Source organism: Drosophila albomicans, chromosome X, assembly GCF_009650485.2.
Source record: "Drosophila albomicans strain 15112-1751.03 chromosome X, ASM965048v2, whole genome shotgun sequence".
Lineage (NCBI taxonomy): Eukaryota > Metazoa > Arthropoda > Insecta > Diptera > Drosophilidae > Drosophila > Drosophila albomicans.
Genome location: NC_047627.2, coordinates 21,034,490 through 21,053,017, shown reverse-complemented (window position 1 = coordinate 21,053,017; position 18,528 = coordinate 21,034,490). Strand labels below are relative to the sequence as shown.

The 18,528-nt window shown below is 34.2% G+C and overlaps 2 protein-coding genes across 3 annotated transcripts; one reads left to right on the top strand and one right to left on the bottom strand.

Annotated features, from left to right (window-relative positions):
• Positions 1–601: 601 nt before the first annotated feature.
• Positions 602–5,244, bottom strand: LOC117577747 (uncharacterized). Of its 2 annotated transcripts, none has more exons than XM_052007946.1 (3): positions 4,991–5,244; positions 3,746–4,198; positions 602–2,314 (listed from the first exon to the last, which is right to left on the bottom strand). In XM_052007946.1, exons 1-3 carry the CDS (start codon positions 5,169–5,171, stop codon positions 885–887), a joined length of 2,064 nt encoding a protein of 687 aa, XP_051863906.1. In that variant the 5' UTR covers positions 5,172–5,244; the 3' UTR covers positions 602–884. The 2 variants fall into 2 exon arrangements, with proteins under 2 accessions (XP_051863906.1, XP_034118550.1); XM_034262659.2 differs by having other exon boundaries at positions 3,746–4,180; positions 4,991–5,242.
• Positions 5,245–8,976: 3,732 nt separating this feature from the next.
• Positions 8,977–17,311, top strand: LOC117577549 (NPC intracellular cholesterol transporter 1 homolog 1b). Its single transcript, XM_034262380.2, has 6 exons — positions 8,977–10,147; positions 10,617–10,918; positions 12,188–13,120; positions 14,030–14,439; positions 15,054–15,208; positions 16,414–17,311. Exons 1-6 carry the CDS (start codon positions 9,008–9,010, stop codon positions 17,161–17,163), a joined length of 3,690 nt encoding a protein of 1,229 aa, XP_034118271.2. The 5' UTR covers positions 8,977–9,007; the 3' UTR covers positions 17,164–17,311.
• The last annotated feature ends 1,217 nt before the right edge of the window (positions 17,312–18,528 follow it).

Sequence of the window (18,528 nt, the reverse complement as noted above, 5' to 3'; positions counted from 1 at the left end):
GAATCTAGTATATTCAATACTCTATGGTATATTTTAAATGTTGTAGTATATCTATATACCAAATATAACATTCAGTATTTTTCAGACGGTTCGTAGTGGCTTTAGGTGACAATCCGGTATATTCTATAATCAATATTTTAAATGTTATCGTAGATCGATATACCAAATATAGTATTCGGTATATTTTAGTAATTTTCAGACGGTTCTTAGTGGCTTTAGTTGACAATCTAGTATATTCAATATTCTATGGTATATTTTAAATGTTGAAGTATATCGATATACCAACTATGGTCTTTGGTATATTTAGAATTTTGCAGTAAAATACTAAATAAATAGTATATTTAAGTACACTCGACTGTACTTTTTTACTTGTTCTACCTCCTTTCGTTAAATATACTATAATTCTGAAACAGAACAATGTTGGAAAATTAACATAAAATAAAAATACAACTTTTCACTTCATCATTTCAATTTGTTTTCATTTTTAAATGAAGTTCTTCAATTATAAAATAACTTTGTTATCAATTGTTGAATTGTTGCTGAGATTGTTAATATTTATAATCATTTTTGTCTCATTTTCTCATTAGAAATAAATATGATGTTCTTATTGTTATACTTTTATTTTCATAATTATATGTTCAAACCTTTTTCTTAATAATTTTAAAATGAATAGAAACCTGCTTGTTGGTTAAAAGAAACAAATAAAATTTAAATGGCTGTGCATAATTTCGAAACTCCCCAGAATGGCAAAAATTATGTTCCTAAAAGACAGACAGTGATAGACAGCGACAGACATTGTGTTAAATACTGCGAAAATAAATAAATTACGTATACGCCACGTTGGGACAAAAAGCACATCGAAAGTGCTGAAAGAAAAAGAGTTGTTACTCGTAATCAGTGAACTCGCGAAAATAAACTTCCATATAGATGCACTCTTTGTAGTTGTTGGTGAGCACGCGCAAATCCTGAGCCGTGAGACGCAAATAGTTTGTGCTCTGCGCCATAAACTCTTCGGGCTTGTGATTGGAGCTCAGTCCGCGCACTCGGACAATGCCACACCGACTGACATCGAGGCGGCGATTGAAGACCGTGAGATGAGCGTAAATACACTGAGCCAAATCGAGGCTAACAATCCACAGAGCCATGGCATTCTCGCCGTCCTCCTCAACGGACTCAGTTGGCAGCCAAATGCGTCGAGCCATCACAAAGAATGGCAAATAGTTGGCGTACTGGCGATAGGCCAAGCTTAAACCTTCGTTGTGAATGGTTGATGGAATTGTGGAGTGCCGAAATTCATCGAGTAGCGCAATCGACATGCAAATGTTGCTCGTGCGTGAGAATGTCACAGGCTTGAACTTGATCAGCTGTTTGCTGTGATCGGAGATCTCATTAAGCCGCAGTCCTGGTGCCTGATGCAAATGTGCGCCAATGAAATGCGCCAACAGCGTTTCATTCATCACCTTCGCACATTTCTCCGCCGCATGCATGGGACAATCGTATAGAAGTTGTTGTCGAACTCTTGTGCGACTTTCGACAATTTTCAACTGTTTGTAGAACTTGTGCTTGGCTTTCTCCAGAAAGAAACGCAATTGCCGCAAACGTTGCGCCAACTCAATGGTGCGTTCCTCTGGCTGCAACAACTCGTATCGATTGTTCAAATACTTGACACGTTGCAGCGCCAACTCAGCTGCGCGAGCATCCAAAACTGGGGCACCTTTGTGTCCCGTTTGCTGGGCATCTATCGATTTGAATTCGGCAAAGAGCGAACTACGATTCTCCACTGTCACCTGCTGATAGGCATACGGATTGTACCACACTTCGCTCAACTCATCGATCGATGATGACGCACTCATCTCACTTGTGAGTGAACAACAACTCGACTTGCTTTCCGTACTGAATTCAGCCAACGAATCGCTGCTCTCCACATTCGTTGGCTGCTGCTCCTGCTGACCACGCATCGCAACAACCACATCGCGATCGTCTTGCATTCGCGTTGTTCGCGGTGCCAGCAACATTTTCATCTCATTGTCGCAAGCTTGTTGCGATCGCATTTGCGCCACAACTTGCTCCGGCAAATTCGTGAATTTCTGTGTGCGTCGCAGTTCATGGCACTTCAATTGGCTCTCGTGTCGCTCTGCTTTTGAAGTGGACTCGCAGCGCTGACTATAAGCAAACTGATGATCTGCAAGAGGTGGAGATGGCAACTCTGTTTCCTGTTGTCGTTGCACAGCCTGACACCAAATACATTCGTTGTTGAAGTGCTTCAACTCCTTACTCTCTTGGGCCTCATTCCGCTGCGACTTTAAAGCGTATTCTATAGGTGAAAAGTGTTACATTAGTTGAGCTCACATTTTGAGATATTTTATTAAACGAAAAAGTGTGGCAAGCATTATCACACTTCAAATGTATTTAATGCTTATATTAAACATATGAAACCTATAAGAAAGCTAAGAAATCTGAGATACCCGCTACTCATTTTCAACATCACCATATTTTGCAAATATACCGTAAGAAAATTACAGTCGAGTGTGTTCGATACATGCGGTATAAATTTTAAAATATACCAAACTAATATACCATAAAAATACTAAATATATACTAAAAGTTACATTGTTATGTTGATATAAAACAGCATATACTGAGAGAGCAAAATATACCAAATGTTATATTTGGTATATTGGAATAGTACTACATTCAAAATATACTGAGAGAGCAAAATATACTAAAAGTTATATTTGGTATATTGGAAAAGTACTGCATTCAAAATATACTGAGAGATCAAAATATACTAAAAGATATATTTGGTATATTGGAATAGTACTACATTTAAAATATACTAAAAGTTATATTTGGTATATTGGAATAGTACTACATTCAAAATATACTGAAAGAGCAAAATATACCGAATATTATATTTGGTATATTGCAATAGTACTACATTCAAAATATACCATAGAGAACAAAATATACTAAAAGTTATATTTGGTATATTAGAATAGTACCGCATTCAAAATATACTGAGAGAGCAAAATATACTAAGAGTTATATTTGGTTTATTGGAATAGTACTACATTCAAAATATACTGAGAGAGAAAAATATACTTAGAGTTATATTTGATATATTTGAATAGTACTGCATTCAAAATATACTGAGAGAGCAAAATAAACTAAAAGTTATATTTGGTATATTGGAATAGTGCTGCATTCAAAATATACTGAGAGAGAAAAATATACTAAAAGTTATACTTGGTATATTGGAATAGTACTGAATTCAAAATATACTGAGGGAGCAAAATATACCGAATGTTATATTTGGTATATTGGGATAGTACTGCATTCAAAATATACTTAGAGCAAAAAATACTAAAAGTTATATTTGGTATATTGGAATAAAATATATACTATATATATATAATTCGTATATTGGAATAGTACTGCATTCAAAATATACTGAGAGAGCAAAACATACTAAAAGTTATATTTGGTATATTGCTATAGTTCTACATTCAAAAAGCACCAAAAAGTACAAAATATACCAGATTGTACTGGTTCAACTATTTAGTTAATCAGGAGTTTATTATTTCTTTCCAATGTTTCTTAAAATATATTAAGACGCTTTCCAATAACAACTCTTTAAAGAATTCTATTAAAGCTTAACGCTATTTAAATGTGGTTGTAATGAACTCTATTGTTAACTAATAGTATTATCACTTTAACCCTAAAACTCTAGAAGTTGAGTGCTTACCTTGTTCATGGCCATCGCCACGATCGAGTTTCCGATACTGATGCTGCTGTTGATCCTGATCCATCATTGATTTCTTGGCCTGCTCACGTCGTCGCCACTCACGATCGCAGTCAGTCATGTAAATGAGCTCGAGTGGTGTCAATGGAATGCCCAATTCTTCGTAGTACATTCGCTGTCGAAAGAGCTGAACAAAACAAATCTCCACCTGGCTTGTGTCCTTCTCCTCCTCCTTCTCCTTTAACTCGTTCTCTTCTCCGCCCAGCTGTCTGTACGGCGATATTCTTTGGCTTGCTTCTGCTGCTAATCGCACTCCCGAGTTGGGTAAATGCGAATCGGGCAAATGCCACTCGATGTCACGTACCAACTTGTGATACTCTATCGCCAATCCTTGCAGAATGCGTTTCGGCTTTGGTTTCTGTTTCTGTTTGCCTTTTGCTAGAGCAGAGAAAAGTGCTGTTGAGTTGACTATTGATTGTGAGAAAGGCGAACACTTTGATGTGATTAAATATTTGAAAGTAAATTAAACATGAGCAACTGAATCGAGGCCTCAGTTGATCTGGCTTCTTGCAATTTCATTCGAAGCAAACAAACAATTATGAAATAAGAAAGAAATATACTGTCGAATGTGTTCAGATTGTGAAATATCCGATAGCCATTTTTAAAAGATCAATATAAAATACTAAAAAAATAGTAATTTATACCGAATGCCATATATTGATATAGAAATACATTCAAAATATATGTTACCATGGTATATTTTGTATTCAATTTTAGTATAACATCGATATACCAAATATTGTGTTTGGTATATTCTAATACGTTTGCGGTATTGGGTAGTTCATTTTATTGAACATAGCAGCTACCTTGCTTGTTTTTTTTTAACTAATTGAATTTTTTTCAGTAAATAATTTAGTTAATACTCTTTTCTTTTTTTTTAAGCATATTGACTTTTAAGATTATTTCCTATTATTCTATTATATTAACTATATTTATTGGTGTTATAAGGAATGAACAAATTTTGTATTTAGCTCTTCTTTATACAATTTAACGCTGATGGAAAGCATAGTTCATAATTCTATAAAGACTTTATCAAAATAATGTCACCATAATTAGTTGGTATTTATACTGCTAAATCGACTACAAATTCTTCCAAAAGACGACAATGGATTGAGAATATATAAAATATATACCATTTACTTCTAGTTGAAAGTCTCAAATGTGATTGCCATTGCAAATACTACTTACTTAGATCCCTATTCGCTTGATGTTTGGATGGAACCACAGCCAAGTCAACAACCAATTTTTTCTGTTCCGATTGCTGCTCGTTGTTGTTTTGCTCCTCTAGAGAGTTGCAATAGTCGTTGCTTCTTGTGGTGGCTTTCTGTATGGAATTCTTGAGTCTTGTGTAGTGAAATTTCTTTTCCATATCTTATGTAACTAATTAAATTTGATTTGAACTTCCGAAAATAGCTTAAAACTTTCTGACTGACAATTAACTGAATACTTGATCCACGAAGAATATCAAATTCGAAAATTTTAAATTTGTTTTAAATATAAGCCGAAATATTCAACTCAAACACAAAATTTTTCTTCGTTAAAAAGAGTGTTAGAACATTTAATTCATAATTTTTAAATTGCATTTTATATTTGTTTTTAAATATTTTAGGATGTGGTAAACAAAGTAGATTACTTAATACGAACTGATTACGAATTATCTATAATTTTTATATATTTAGCATTTAACATTTGTACATATTTGTTCATTTTAACTTTATAATAATATGCCAAAAATGTATAATAAAAATAAGATATTTATAAGTAAAAATGGTTAAACATTTGTGTATATTTTGTATTTAAAACCATTTAAAAATAATATTGAAGAAACTTATAATAATATAATATAATTCGACATGCTTATTGAATTTGTTTTTCAATAGAAAATTAATAATAATTCTACATAAATTTTAAAGAAATTACTGATTTTCTTTTTAACAATCAAATGTCTTGGATTTAGATTCTAGTTAAAATTCGTGCTAAAGTTGGAAACATTTAAGATTTATTATTTAATATAAATTTAAATTTTTATAAGCCAATTTAGTCTTTAAATCTATTTGTTACTGAATAGGACGTTAATAATTAAATTTGAATTTAAATTAAAATTGGGCTTTTATTTAATTAGTATTTTGGTAGGAACGAAAAGTAAAAACTTTCACAAAAAATTTCAACAATATTACTCATTTTGTTACTCATAGATTCTAGTTAAAATTAGTGTTAAGCACAAAAATATTTATTATTTTTAATACATTTTCAACACTAAATAAGAAGTTAGAAATAAAAAACAGAATGAGCTGCTTAAATATAAAATTTATTTATAGTTTTCACGTTCTTATTGTATTTGTTTTTCTAAAGAAAAAACAAGTAAATAATTCTACGGAAATTAAAAAGGAATTACTCATTTTCTTCATATCTAACAAATGATTGTGTTTCGATTCCAGTTAAGATTCCTTTAAAAATCGGAGTTATCCGTATATAAAAATCAGATTTATTATTTATGTTAAGTTTAAAATATGTGTATATATTTATTATTTAGTATTTACTACAATTTTACACAATAGAAAAAGAAGAATACTAAAAGTGAAATGAGCTGTTTAAACATGAAATTGATTAGAAATATTTGCAGCCATCTGCAAAGACAAAGTCGAGACATTCACATAGTAAAAGGTGGATTATAGGTCTTGGGATATTAGTCGCTTATCGAAGACCGGACACACCTGCGATTGTTGTGCCTTTTTGGAGGTGAGTGAGTGAGGCATTCGATGGGCGGCCAGCTGCTTCGGAGGCTGATAAGTGTGAATAGTATACGTACTATATCGCTATAAAATAATTCGGTGTTTGACTGCTACACGCAGTCTTTAGTTGTCGATTGCCTCTGAAGTGGACACCTGTTTTCCTAGGCCAAGATAAGCGCGCAACAACAATGTGAAATGTCTCAACAATGTTTAAACACTTGCATATCATAAAAATTATACAGCGCGACAATAGGACAAGAATTGATAAAATAAAATTAACCCAAATGATTCACGTTTTCGATTTTTTGCAATTAATTTGACATCAATAATTACTGGCAAATAAAATTGCTTTGTAATCTGGCATCAGCATTAACAAGATTTTAACATTTCTTGTTGATTATTAATTGTTCATGTTAAGTTAGCATTACTATTTCTGCCTCTCAGCGTTATCAGTCTCAACGACGCTTGAATTTAAACTGAAAAAACCCATTAGTAAGATTTTTATTTATGACTGCGGCTACTGGAAAAGTAGTTGAAGAATGTGAGCTAAAATTCAGCTAAGAAATGTTCAATTGATAATTCGCTGAAGACAATCGTTGTTAATTACTTGTGTTTAACAATTAAAACTAACGAAGAGGCTCTTGAAGAGACAACAGCACAAACGACCTTGCTCATTATCAACAACTTTTTTGTGTCTTTTATTAACAAATATATTTTATTTTTGGTATTTAGGTAGTCAGCGCTACTCTACTCTAAAGTTAAGCCAGTAATTTTGTATTATTATTTTAACCTTATATAATATAAATACAAAAATAAATACATCAATCAAACGTTTGTTTGTAAATTTGAAATATTTATTATTTTTTATTACATTTTTTGGAAATATTTTGATTAGTTTTATAAGTAAATACTTTTTCAAGAAAAACAAATGAATGGTATCATATATGTACTTTAATTATTAATTGTTAATTAATTATTTACATTTTTAATATTATTTGTGATTACTTTTTATGATTTTTTCCCTAATTTATTTAAATCCGAAATATGAATATTATGATTGTATATCTTACTTTTTTTGCTTAATAATAAAAGTAAGGAATGTCGTAAATCGATTTTCTATTTAAAATTTGCTTTCCATATATCGTATTTACAAAAAAAAACTTTATAATTAGTAAATAAAACATATGTAGAAAACATATTTACTATATATTGATGATGAATAAAATAAAAATAAAATTTTTAAATGCTAAAGAAGCCATAATTAATAATTTTTTAGTTGGTATATTTTGTAATCTATGGTATGTTTCGTATATAGTACATACTATATGGATATACCAACTAAAATCATCGGTATATTTTAGTATATTTTTATTTATGACTTTGGTTTATTTTTAAAACATGGCTTAACTCAAAATTGTAGATATACCAATAATAACCTATGGTATTTTTAAATATATTATTTAAATACTAAAGAAGCCATAATTAATAAATTTTTAGTTGGTATATTTTGTAATCTATGGTATATATAAAAACTAAAATAATTGGTATATTTTAGTATTTTTTTATTACTTTGGTTTATTTTTAGATCATGGCTTAACTCAAAATTGTAGATATACCAATAATAGCCTATGATATTTTATAGTATATTAAGTTGTTATATTTTGTCTAAAAAGTCAATGAAATAATCTAACTAAATGTGTCTTACAAATAGTGAATCAATTTATAATTTACTTGTTGGCTAAGCTAGTTTACAAATTTGCTTAATTATTATTACATAAATACAAAATAAAAAGACTAATTAACGTTCATTAAATACACAATCGAATAATTTAGTAAAATGTGTTTTGCCAATTGTAAATCAATTGATAATTTACAACTCCGATACTGACTGTTCGTAATGAGCATTAAACAAATATAGTACAACAAAAGCAAATGAAAGAAACATTAATAATTGGTTGCTACGTATACGTGATAAGAGCTGAGAGCCATGACGCTAATATATTTTTACCCAGATCAATAAGCTGGCATTTATCCATCATTATCGCCAGGTGGGAGATCAATTAAGGTTTTGTTGCTACCAATCAATTAAGTACAGCGTGAAAAAACAACTGAAACGATTTCCAAAGCAACTAGCAACTGGGAATTTGTTGGCTTATCGCAATGATAAGCTTCATAGCGGGATTTTAATGGCTGAGCTGAGCGCTTTAATCGCCGCGAAATCAACAGCATTGATATCTTATCGTTGCTGCGACCGAGAGCGAACCGTGTGTGATAATAGTGTTCGATACTTTTGTTACTGCTTCAGTGCCACTCGATTAATCAGTTGCTACTGAAGCGGCAACCTAACGAGGTGTACAAGAATAATTTCATAGTCTCGTATTTGTCTTTTTTTTTTGTTGGTGAAATGTTAGTGAAGAGTGAAAGAAAGCAACCGAAGTTGCTGTTTGGCCTTTGGCTGTTGTTGCTGTTGTCGATGACAACATTGCAACCGGTTGCCAGCAACTGCATTTGGTATGGCGAATCGCACAAGATCGGAGAACACGCTCAAAATTTGGCATACACCGGCGAAGCGCTGCCGCTGAACGATGAAGCCGCCGAGGCGGTGTTTGCTCGACGTTGTCCCACCTTTTACAAGGAGTACAAAGGCGAGAATGGTGACGAGGAGTTGAAACTGTGTTGCGATGCCCAGCAAGTGCATACGATGGACTCGGGCTTAACGCAAGCCGACGGCGTCTATTCGCGTTGTCCCACGTGCACAATGAACATGGCTCAAACGGTTTGTGCCATGACCTGTGCCCAGAATCATTCGCTCTTCTTGACCGCCTACTTCGACCTCAATCCCGATGGCGTTGACTTTGTCGAGCACATCGACTATCGCCTCGAGGACGCCACCGTCCAGGGCATCTACAACAGTTGCTCGGGCATTCAGCATCCGCAGACGGGACGTCCAGCAATGGATTTGGGCTGCGGGGCGTTCAATGCCAAGACGTGCACCTATCGGCGTTGGTATCACTTTATGGGCGATGCCGAGAACAGCGACTATGTGCCCTTTGTGATCAACTACATGTGGTCCGAGGATGCCGACGAGGGCAGCGATGCGATCTATCTCCAGCTCAATACCCTCGACTGTGGCCAGAGCTATGAGGGCAACTATGCCTGTGCCTGCATCGATTGTGCCGACTCGTGTCCGCTCACGGATGCTCCGACCGGTTATCAACCGCCTTGGCAAATCGCTGGACTCTATGGCATCACATTCATCGTTGCGTTGGTCATTGCGGTCGCCATTATGGTCTTCATCGCTTGGGGTGCAACGGGACATCGCAAGGCTTCGAATGTCTGCATGCCAACGCTGTATGGCGAATTCTTGTATCTCGGGTGTCGCGCTTGGGGCACATTTTGTGCCAAACATCCGGTGCTGGTGTTGGCCCTCTGCTCCTGGGTAATTGGTGGATTGGCTTACGGTGTCGTCTACATGAAGGTGACCACCGATCCGGTCGAGCTCTGGGCCAGCGAGGAGAGTCAAACGCGCATCGAGAAGGATTATTTCGATCAGCGTTTCGGTCCCTTCTATCGCACCAATCAGCTGTTCGTGAAGCCCATCAAAACAGATACAGTGAGTAAACACTAAGAACTACCTACATAACATATGTATATAATAGTAGTTTTTATTTATTTTTTGTTTTATTTCAAACTTGTTAAACACTTTTTGTTGGACAAATTTTCTCATTATTTAAATTCTTTTACTCAACTTAATTATTTTACTCGACTTAAAAACTTTATATTTAAAACATGTTGTAAATATTTTATGTTTTTAAAAACATCATTGATGCAAGAAATTTAAAACTTTTTCTGCAATTAGCTGCAGCCATAATTAAACTGCTTCCGTTAACTTAAAGAGTTGTTATCAGTGCTCTAGAAAAAAATCAAACATTTAATCAACAAAAGTGTTTAAAAAAGAGATTTATTATTAAAATTTTGTAGCAGTTCTATTTTGTTATTCATTGGTTATTTTTGTAGCCGTTTTAGTTTCTTATCTTAATCTCTCTCTATATGTCGCTCTCTCTCTCTCTCTGTTTGATTAGTTCACACATGAGACCTCCGATGGAGTGCTCACCTTTGGTCCGGCCTATGAGCAAAGTTTCCTCCAAGAAGTATTCGAGTTGCAGGAACAAATCATGCAACTGGGCATGGATGAAGATGCCGGACTGGATAAGATTTGCTATGCACCTGTTCTGTATCCGGGCGTGACGCCCACAGTCGATGATTGTTTGATACAATCGATCTACGGTTACTTCCAGAATGATATGTCCAAGTTCCTGAATTACTATGTCGACAACGACAACTACACCATTAACTATCTTAATCAAATCGAGGATTGCTTGCGGTAAGTCCGTAAAAGAAATTTCAAGTGAAGTGGTGTGAGATAAATTATTGTGATTAAAGCAAATTCAATTAGAGTGAAATCTGAATTTGTAAACTGAGATTTTGGTAACGGGAACTTCGATTAGAGAGCAGCATAATAGACAATCTTTGTGTATTACGTATGCGTAATAAATACTTTTATAATACACAAAATTAAGTTCTTTAAAAGTAGCATCAGTATAAGACCAAAATTTGGTACTGCAAAATTAATATAACAAAGCGATGTTAAGGCAACAGTTGTAATTTTTAAACTCTTTTGATGGTACATTTATTACGTATACGTAATATACGTTATATCAGTCCCTTAATAGCACAATTATAAACTGTTCGAATTTTTAACGTTAAAAATTAATATAAGAACGCAATGTTAAATTAACAGCTGCTAGCTTTAACAATGTGTGTGACAACCCAATTTATTACGTATACGTAATATATTAGTCATATCATTTTAATATTATTATTAATCCAGTAATATTATTTTAGTTTTATACATCAATAATTAACTTAAGAACTCACTGTTAACGCAACATCTTTTATTTTGAACACTGTACGTATACGTAATAAATGTAGAAGTATCGGCAATGGGTTTTTACCATTTTTAGACTGTTACAATTTATTATTATTTTAAAAATTAACATAATTGGGGCTGTTAAGATAACAGCTGTCACTTCAATTTCTGTGGGTTGCATACTTGTTATTACGTATACGTAATATGCATAGTATCATCATTTATGGACTCTTAAAATGTATTATTTGCAAAAATTAACATAACAACGGAATCAGTACTAATCAGGCTTATTACGTATACGTAATCCAAGACGGTTAAATTTTATTATGAAAAACTATACAAACATAACAGCTCAATGTTAAAATAACAGCTGTAAGATTGATTTTAGTGTTTTTTTATTGGTATTTTATTTATTTTTACTTAATTATTTACATATATATAAAATGAGAATTCATATTATGCAGATTTCTTTTAAGAAATGTGTTTTACAAATATAAAATTCACAAAATCCTCAAATTGTTGGCTAGAGGATTAAATTGACTTTGGCATATTATAGGATTTCATTTATATTGATTTATTTTAAGTGTTGTTATTTATTATTATTTTTATGTAACATTCACACGAATATTAATTAACTGATAATTAATTATATTAATTGTATGTAAGTAAGAATTTATTAATAAGCGAAAACCTCTTAAACCTTTCAATCTGTCCCTTTCGTAGTGTTCCCATGATGGAGGATTGCTTCAGCACCTACGGCGGCCCCATTGAGCCGGGCATCGCTGTCGGCGGCATGCCCGAGGTGCCAGTTGGCGAGGATCCCGACTACATGCTTGCCACTGGACTTGTGCTGACATTCCTGGGCAAAAACCAGGTCGATGAGACGCTGCTCGAACCGAACTTTGTGTGGGAGAAACGTTTCATTGACTTCATGAAGAACTACACCAGCGAACGACTCGACATCGCGTATTCGGCCGAACGATCCATACAGGATGCCATCGTCGAGCTGTCGGAGGGTGAAGTGGGCACCGTTGTCATCAGCTATGTGGTGATGTTCGTCTACGTGGCCATCGCCCTGGGACGCATTCGCAGCTGTTTGGGCTTCCTTCGCGACTCGCGCATCATGTTGGCCGTGAGTGGCATCGTGATTGTGCTCGCCTCGGTGCTGTGCAGTTTGGGTTTCTGGGGTTACATCGGGATCACCACCACGATGCTGGCCATCGAGGTGATTCCATTCCTCGTGCTTGCCGTCGGCGTGGACAACATCTTCATCATGGTGCACACGTATCAGCGTTTGGATCACAATCGCTATGCGACGATACACGAGGCAATTGGCGAGGCCATTGGCCAAGTGGGGCCATCGATTTTGCAGACGGCGAGCAGCGAATTCGCCTGCTTCGCCATTGGCGCCATCTCCGAGATGCCGGCTGTGAAAACCTTTGCTATGTATGCAGCTGCTGCCATTTTCTTTGACTTCCTGCTGCAGATCACCGCGTTTGTCGCTCTCATGGCCATCGATGAGCAGCGCTATCGCAATGGCCGACTCGATATGTTGTGCTGTGTGCGCTCCAAGAAGTCCAACGGGGATTCGTCGCATGAGGTTGGCGTGCTCGAGAAGCTCTTCAAGAACTTCTATGCTCCATTCCTGCTCAAGAAGTGAGTATTAAATGTTGCTTCTACTTTTTGGTATATTATAACTTTTTGCCCTATATAACAGGCATCTCTGACATTATAAACTTTTTATATTCTTGACCCGCAAATCGAAAAGCATGCCAAATCAAATGACTATCAAAATTTTATAAGTTATTTATGAAATAATCGTATGTGTCAGAAAACGGCTTCAGCAGACGGATCTTAGTTGCTTTGGCTAACAATCTGGTATATTTTGACCTCTATGGTATATTTCAATTGTGGACGTTCATAAATATACCGAATAGATAGATTTCATAGATTTTATAGCGATATATTATTTGGTATATTTGAAGAATAATACTGCTCTGTTTTGCTTTTATTCAAAATGTGTGTCTCACAGTCGAGCAAACCCGACTGTAGCTTTCTTACTTGCTTTAATGTAGTACGATATTGAGATACCAATGAAAGCCTTTGGTATTTTAAAGTATTTTTCAGTATTTTTATATGGCATATCAATCACAGTATAGTGTTGCCTTCTCTATTGATTTAATGTAGTACTATTCCGATATAGCAATTATAGCATTCGGTATTTTTAGTATATTTGTGGTATATTCATTTGTTATGTATTGCTTTTATATAAAAGGGCAACAATTTGTTTGATCTCTATGTTTTATTATTAATGTTTTAATATTCCGATATACCAATTACAGACTTTAGCATTATTTTAGTATATGTGCAGTATATTCATTTTGTATATTTTTCTTTTACTGACTTAATTTATATTGATATATTATATATTCTTTATCGATATAGCAATTTTAAACTTTGTTATCTTTGTACTATTTTTTTTTTGTATATTATTTTGGTATATTTTGCTTTTCTTACTTCTTATTAATTCGCCCTATCTCTCTCTCTTACTCTCTTTTATTGTAGACCCGTCAAGATCATTGTGCTGGTGATCTTCACCGTCGTTACTTGTCTATCACTCATGGTTTTCCCCTCCGTTGAGCCGGGTCTGGATCAGGAGATGTCCATGCCACAGAATTCGCATGTGGTCAAGTATTTCCGCTACATGGATGAACTGCTGGCCATGGGTGCCCCAGTTTATTGGGTGCTGAAGCCGGGTCTCAACTACAGTCAGCCAGAGCATCAGAATTACATTTGCGGCGGCGTCGAGTGCAACAATGATTCACTCTCCGTGCAGCTGTACACACAGTCCCGTTATCCACAAATCACTTCACTGGCCAGACCAGCCTCCTCATGGATTGACGACTATATCGATTGGATCAGCATCTCCGACTGTTGCAAGTACAACATAACAACCGGCCTCTTCTGTCCCAGCAGTAAGTAAATTAGCTTTAAAGATTTATTTGCTCCCCTGTAAAAGAAATATTTCTTTCGATGTTTTGAATTGCTAATTATTTTATTCTTTAACTTTTGAGATTTATTCACTTCCCTATAAAGGGAATATTTCATGAGATATTTTGAATTAATGAATATTTTATTTTTTTAATAGTTATTCAATTCGATATAGACAACTATTTATTTCGATAGTCGGAATTGATGAATATTATTTATATTTCTTTTTCTTATTTTCATAAAAGCATCTACCTAATATATTGAGTTGTTTCCTTTTGAGTTTTTTTGAAAGTGCTGCTGTTTCCAATTTATAATTGAAAACAACCAATTATTTATGAAATATAGCAGAACATTCCCATATTCTTCCACTTAAAATAAAATCATGAAGCAAAAACAACTAAATATTACTTTTGGAATATAATATAATCTTACTTTTATTTAAAGTGAAATATTCTTTTGCGATTTACTAGAAAATTTATAACAATTTTAAATATAAAATATTTCAACTTTTCCAACGTGGAAAAACCCCATTTTTATATTTAATTTTTGTTTATTTTATTGTATTTTAATCACATATGTTTTGCTTACTTCCTTACAGATTCAAAGAGCAGCGATTGCTCACCGTGCGAACGAGAATTCACTGAAGATGGTCTAAGACCGAGCTCCGATACATTCGACAAATACGTGCCCTTCTTCCTCTCCGATCTGCCCGATGCGGAATGCGCCAAGGCGGGGCGACCTTCTTATGCAGACGTAAGTACAAGAAAGTTTAAATCACCCTTTTTTTATAAATCATAAGTTTAACATCACAAAATAAGATTACAAATTATTTTCTCATTTTTCCCATAAAAAGGCTTTAAGTTTAATTCATTAATTCATTCCCAACACCACATAAAGATTGGTAGTAAAATATTTCTCTCACTTTCTACATATACCAACATTTCTATGTCTTCACAAAATTTACTTAATATCACAAGATAGATTTTAAATAAATACATAAATACGAAATTAATCCAAAATGCAATTCAGAGTCTGATTCTTTGTTTTTCACCTTGAAAAATATTTTTATTTGTGCCAAAACAAAAAGCAAATTTTATTTGTTAATTTAATCGTCAACTATTCATATGTTAAACAATTGCGGCTGAATATGCTCACTGACATATCTCCACTGATGTATCTTCATTGATATATCTCTCAGACACACTTGACAAGTTTTTTCTCACCCGTTAAAAAAAAATACAATATTGAGTTCAATAATATTTGCACATGCTAAATAATGAATGCATGGAATTATGTTTGATTACAATTAGAGGAAACAATAATATCAAACATCTTAATACTTATTTTCTTAAATAATATAGCACAACTCTAAAAAATTCTATTTCTCAAAAAAGAAACAAAAAAAATCCATCTAAATATAATAGCACAAATGAACTTTTATTACATTTAGGGATTACAATTTTATTAAGCAGGCGTAAATTAAAACAGAAAATACAGAAATACTCGTGTTTTAGATTTCCTCGTTCACACTAAACTAAAAGTGTAATACAAAAAGCTTTGACTACGGAGGATTTCGATACACAAAATGTGTTGTTCTTAATAATATAATACTAAAATAAATTAAACATTTTTGATTTAAAACAAATGATTAATAGTTAACTCATTTTATTATTAATAACATGTTATATTAGTTTATTTAAAACAGCCTCAATTGCTTTGGCTACATATTGTACTGTATAATTCATTCTAAGCTACGAGTTCAATCGATAATAAATAATAAAATAGTTTATTTCTAAGTCCAAGACTTTATAAATACTTTAGTCTTCATTTTAATTAGATTTAATCTTTTTAGAACAATAATAATAGTTGAATTAGGATTTAAAATGAAATTTAATATAATTTAAGAGACACTTGTGTAAATTGCTGAATTATTGATTGCATCATTTTGTGTCTTGCAGGCCGTCATCTACACATTGGACGACGATGGACTGGCGACCATTCTGGACACGCACTTCATGCAGTATTCGACGACATCGACGACATCGGACAAGTTCGTCTCGGCGCTGCGAGAGGCGCGACGCGTGCAAGGGGAAGTGAATGCGATGTTCGCAGAGAATGGCATCGAGACTGAACTGTTTCCCTATTGCGTGTTCTTCATCTTTTACGAGCAGTATTTAACGATCTGGGACGATGCACTTGTCTCGCTCGGCCTCTCGCTGGCCGCCATCTTTATTGTGACGCTGCTGCTAACGGGATTCGATATTACATCCGCATTGATTGTGCTCTTCATGGTCATTTGCATACTGATCAATATGGGCGGCATGATGTGGGCATGGAGCATCACCCTGAACGCCATTTCACTGGTCAATCTTGTCGTCTGCGTGGGCATCGGCGTTGAGTTTGTGGCGCACATTGTGCGCTCCTTTAAGCAGGCTCAAGGACGTGCTCAACAACGAGCGCTTCACTCCTTAACGGTGACTGGGAGCAGCGTCTTGTCGGGCATTACGTTGACCAAATTTGCGGGCATTGTGGTGTTGGCCTTCTCCAAGTCGCAAGTCTTCCAAGTCTTCTACTTCCGCATGTATCTGGGCATCGTGCTGATTGGTGCAGCGCATGGATTGATACTGTTGCCGGTGCTGCTCAGTTTGTTGGGACCATTTGATAATCTGACAAAGCAGCAGCGACGACACAGCAACGAATCCCAGTAGCTTAAGCAATGAGTGTGAGTTTGAATTTGAATTTGAGTTTGAATGAATGCGTGTGAAATTTGTGATTCTAAATATATATTTTATTAAGGTTATGCTGAATTTGTTACATTTATTTCTGTACATTTATTTTTTTTTTTTTTGGTTGGCTATTTAAAATTAATAATAAACAAAAAACAGAAGAAAAAAAGAAAACAAGAATTGTTTTTTAAGTCATAAATTTGCATAAAACGTTTGCCGCCGTCGCCCACCCGCAAAATTCGACGCCTTCTTTATTGTTTATCGCCGTGGCACCTTTGTTTTTTATGGCATTAAGCGGCTAACTGCCGCGCACCGCCAAAACAATAAATAAGCAACTCGCAACAGCGTCGACGACCCCAAAACGAAGACGGCGAAAGCAAAGGAGATGGAGATGGAGACGCGAGCGAAGCCCTTAGCGAACCCTCAACTACTGACCCTTAAAACCAACTCATGCCCTTCCCCTTCCCCTTCCCCACCCCTATTCCCATTCCACCTCCCGCACTTCGCATCCGTTTCGCTTTTGGCCTAAACGTCTTACGCCTTTTGGGCAAAACTTTGCCCAGATTTTTCAGTTGCAGCTTCTTCATTATGAGCATACACTTCAAACCAAATGAAAGCATAACGAATTTTCTACAAGGCACACATTTACTTTTACTGAATAAAATTGTGCTAAAATCAAGAACAAAATCCTGAAACCATATTATAAGATACCAAAATTGAATAATTCTTAAATAAAAGTTAAAAATGAATGAATGGAAAGAAAAATTCTTGAAACTAGATTCAAATGTTGAATTTTAAGATTAAGCTATCTAAAGTTTTTGTTGAATTTCAAATTTGACTTAAGAGTAAACCTTAAAATTTAACGACAAAGTCAGAATCAAACTTTCAATAAGTTAGAATATTTTTACATATTTTTACAAATTTATGAATGTTGTATGTTATTACATTTATGCGTTAGAAGTCAATTTTTTAAACATCACAATAAATTTAATAAATACTTTTTGTTTTGTTAATAAGTTAATTAACTTATTTTACAATCAACGGCATTTCGTTGACATTTTGTTTTAGTTTTGATATTATGCCTTTGACCCTCGGCCGTAATTAGTTATTAATTATTTGTGTTCACGCAGAAAAAATGCAATTTTAATAATTCTTTTAATTGCATTACATGGCATTAATAATTGCAATTCAATCATAAAACAATTTGCATTATTTACACAATTAACGAGTTAAGTATATTTCTAATTTATTGGTTCTCACAATTTAGATGATGGTAAGGAGCATATGCATTTAAATAATAACATATAAAAGAATTTTCTATAAAAATAAGCTATATTTTGAAGACTC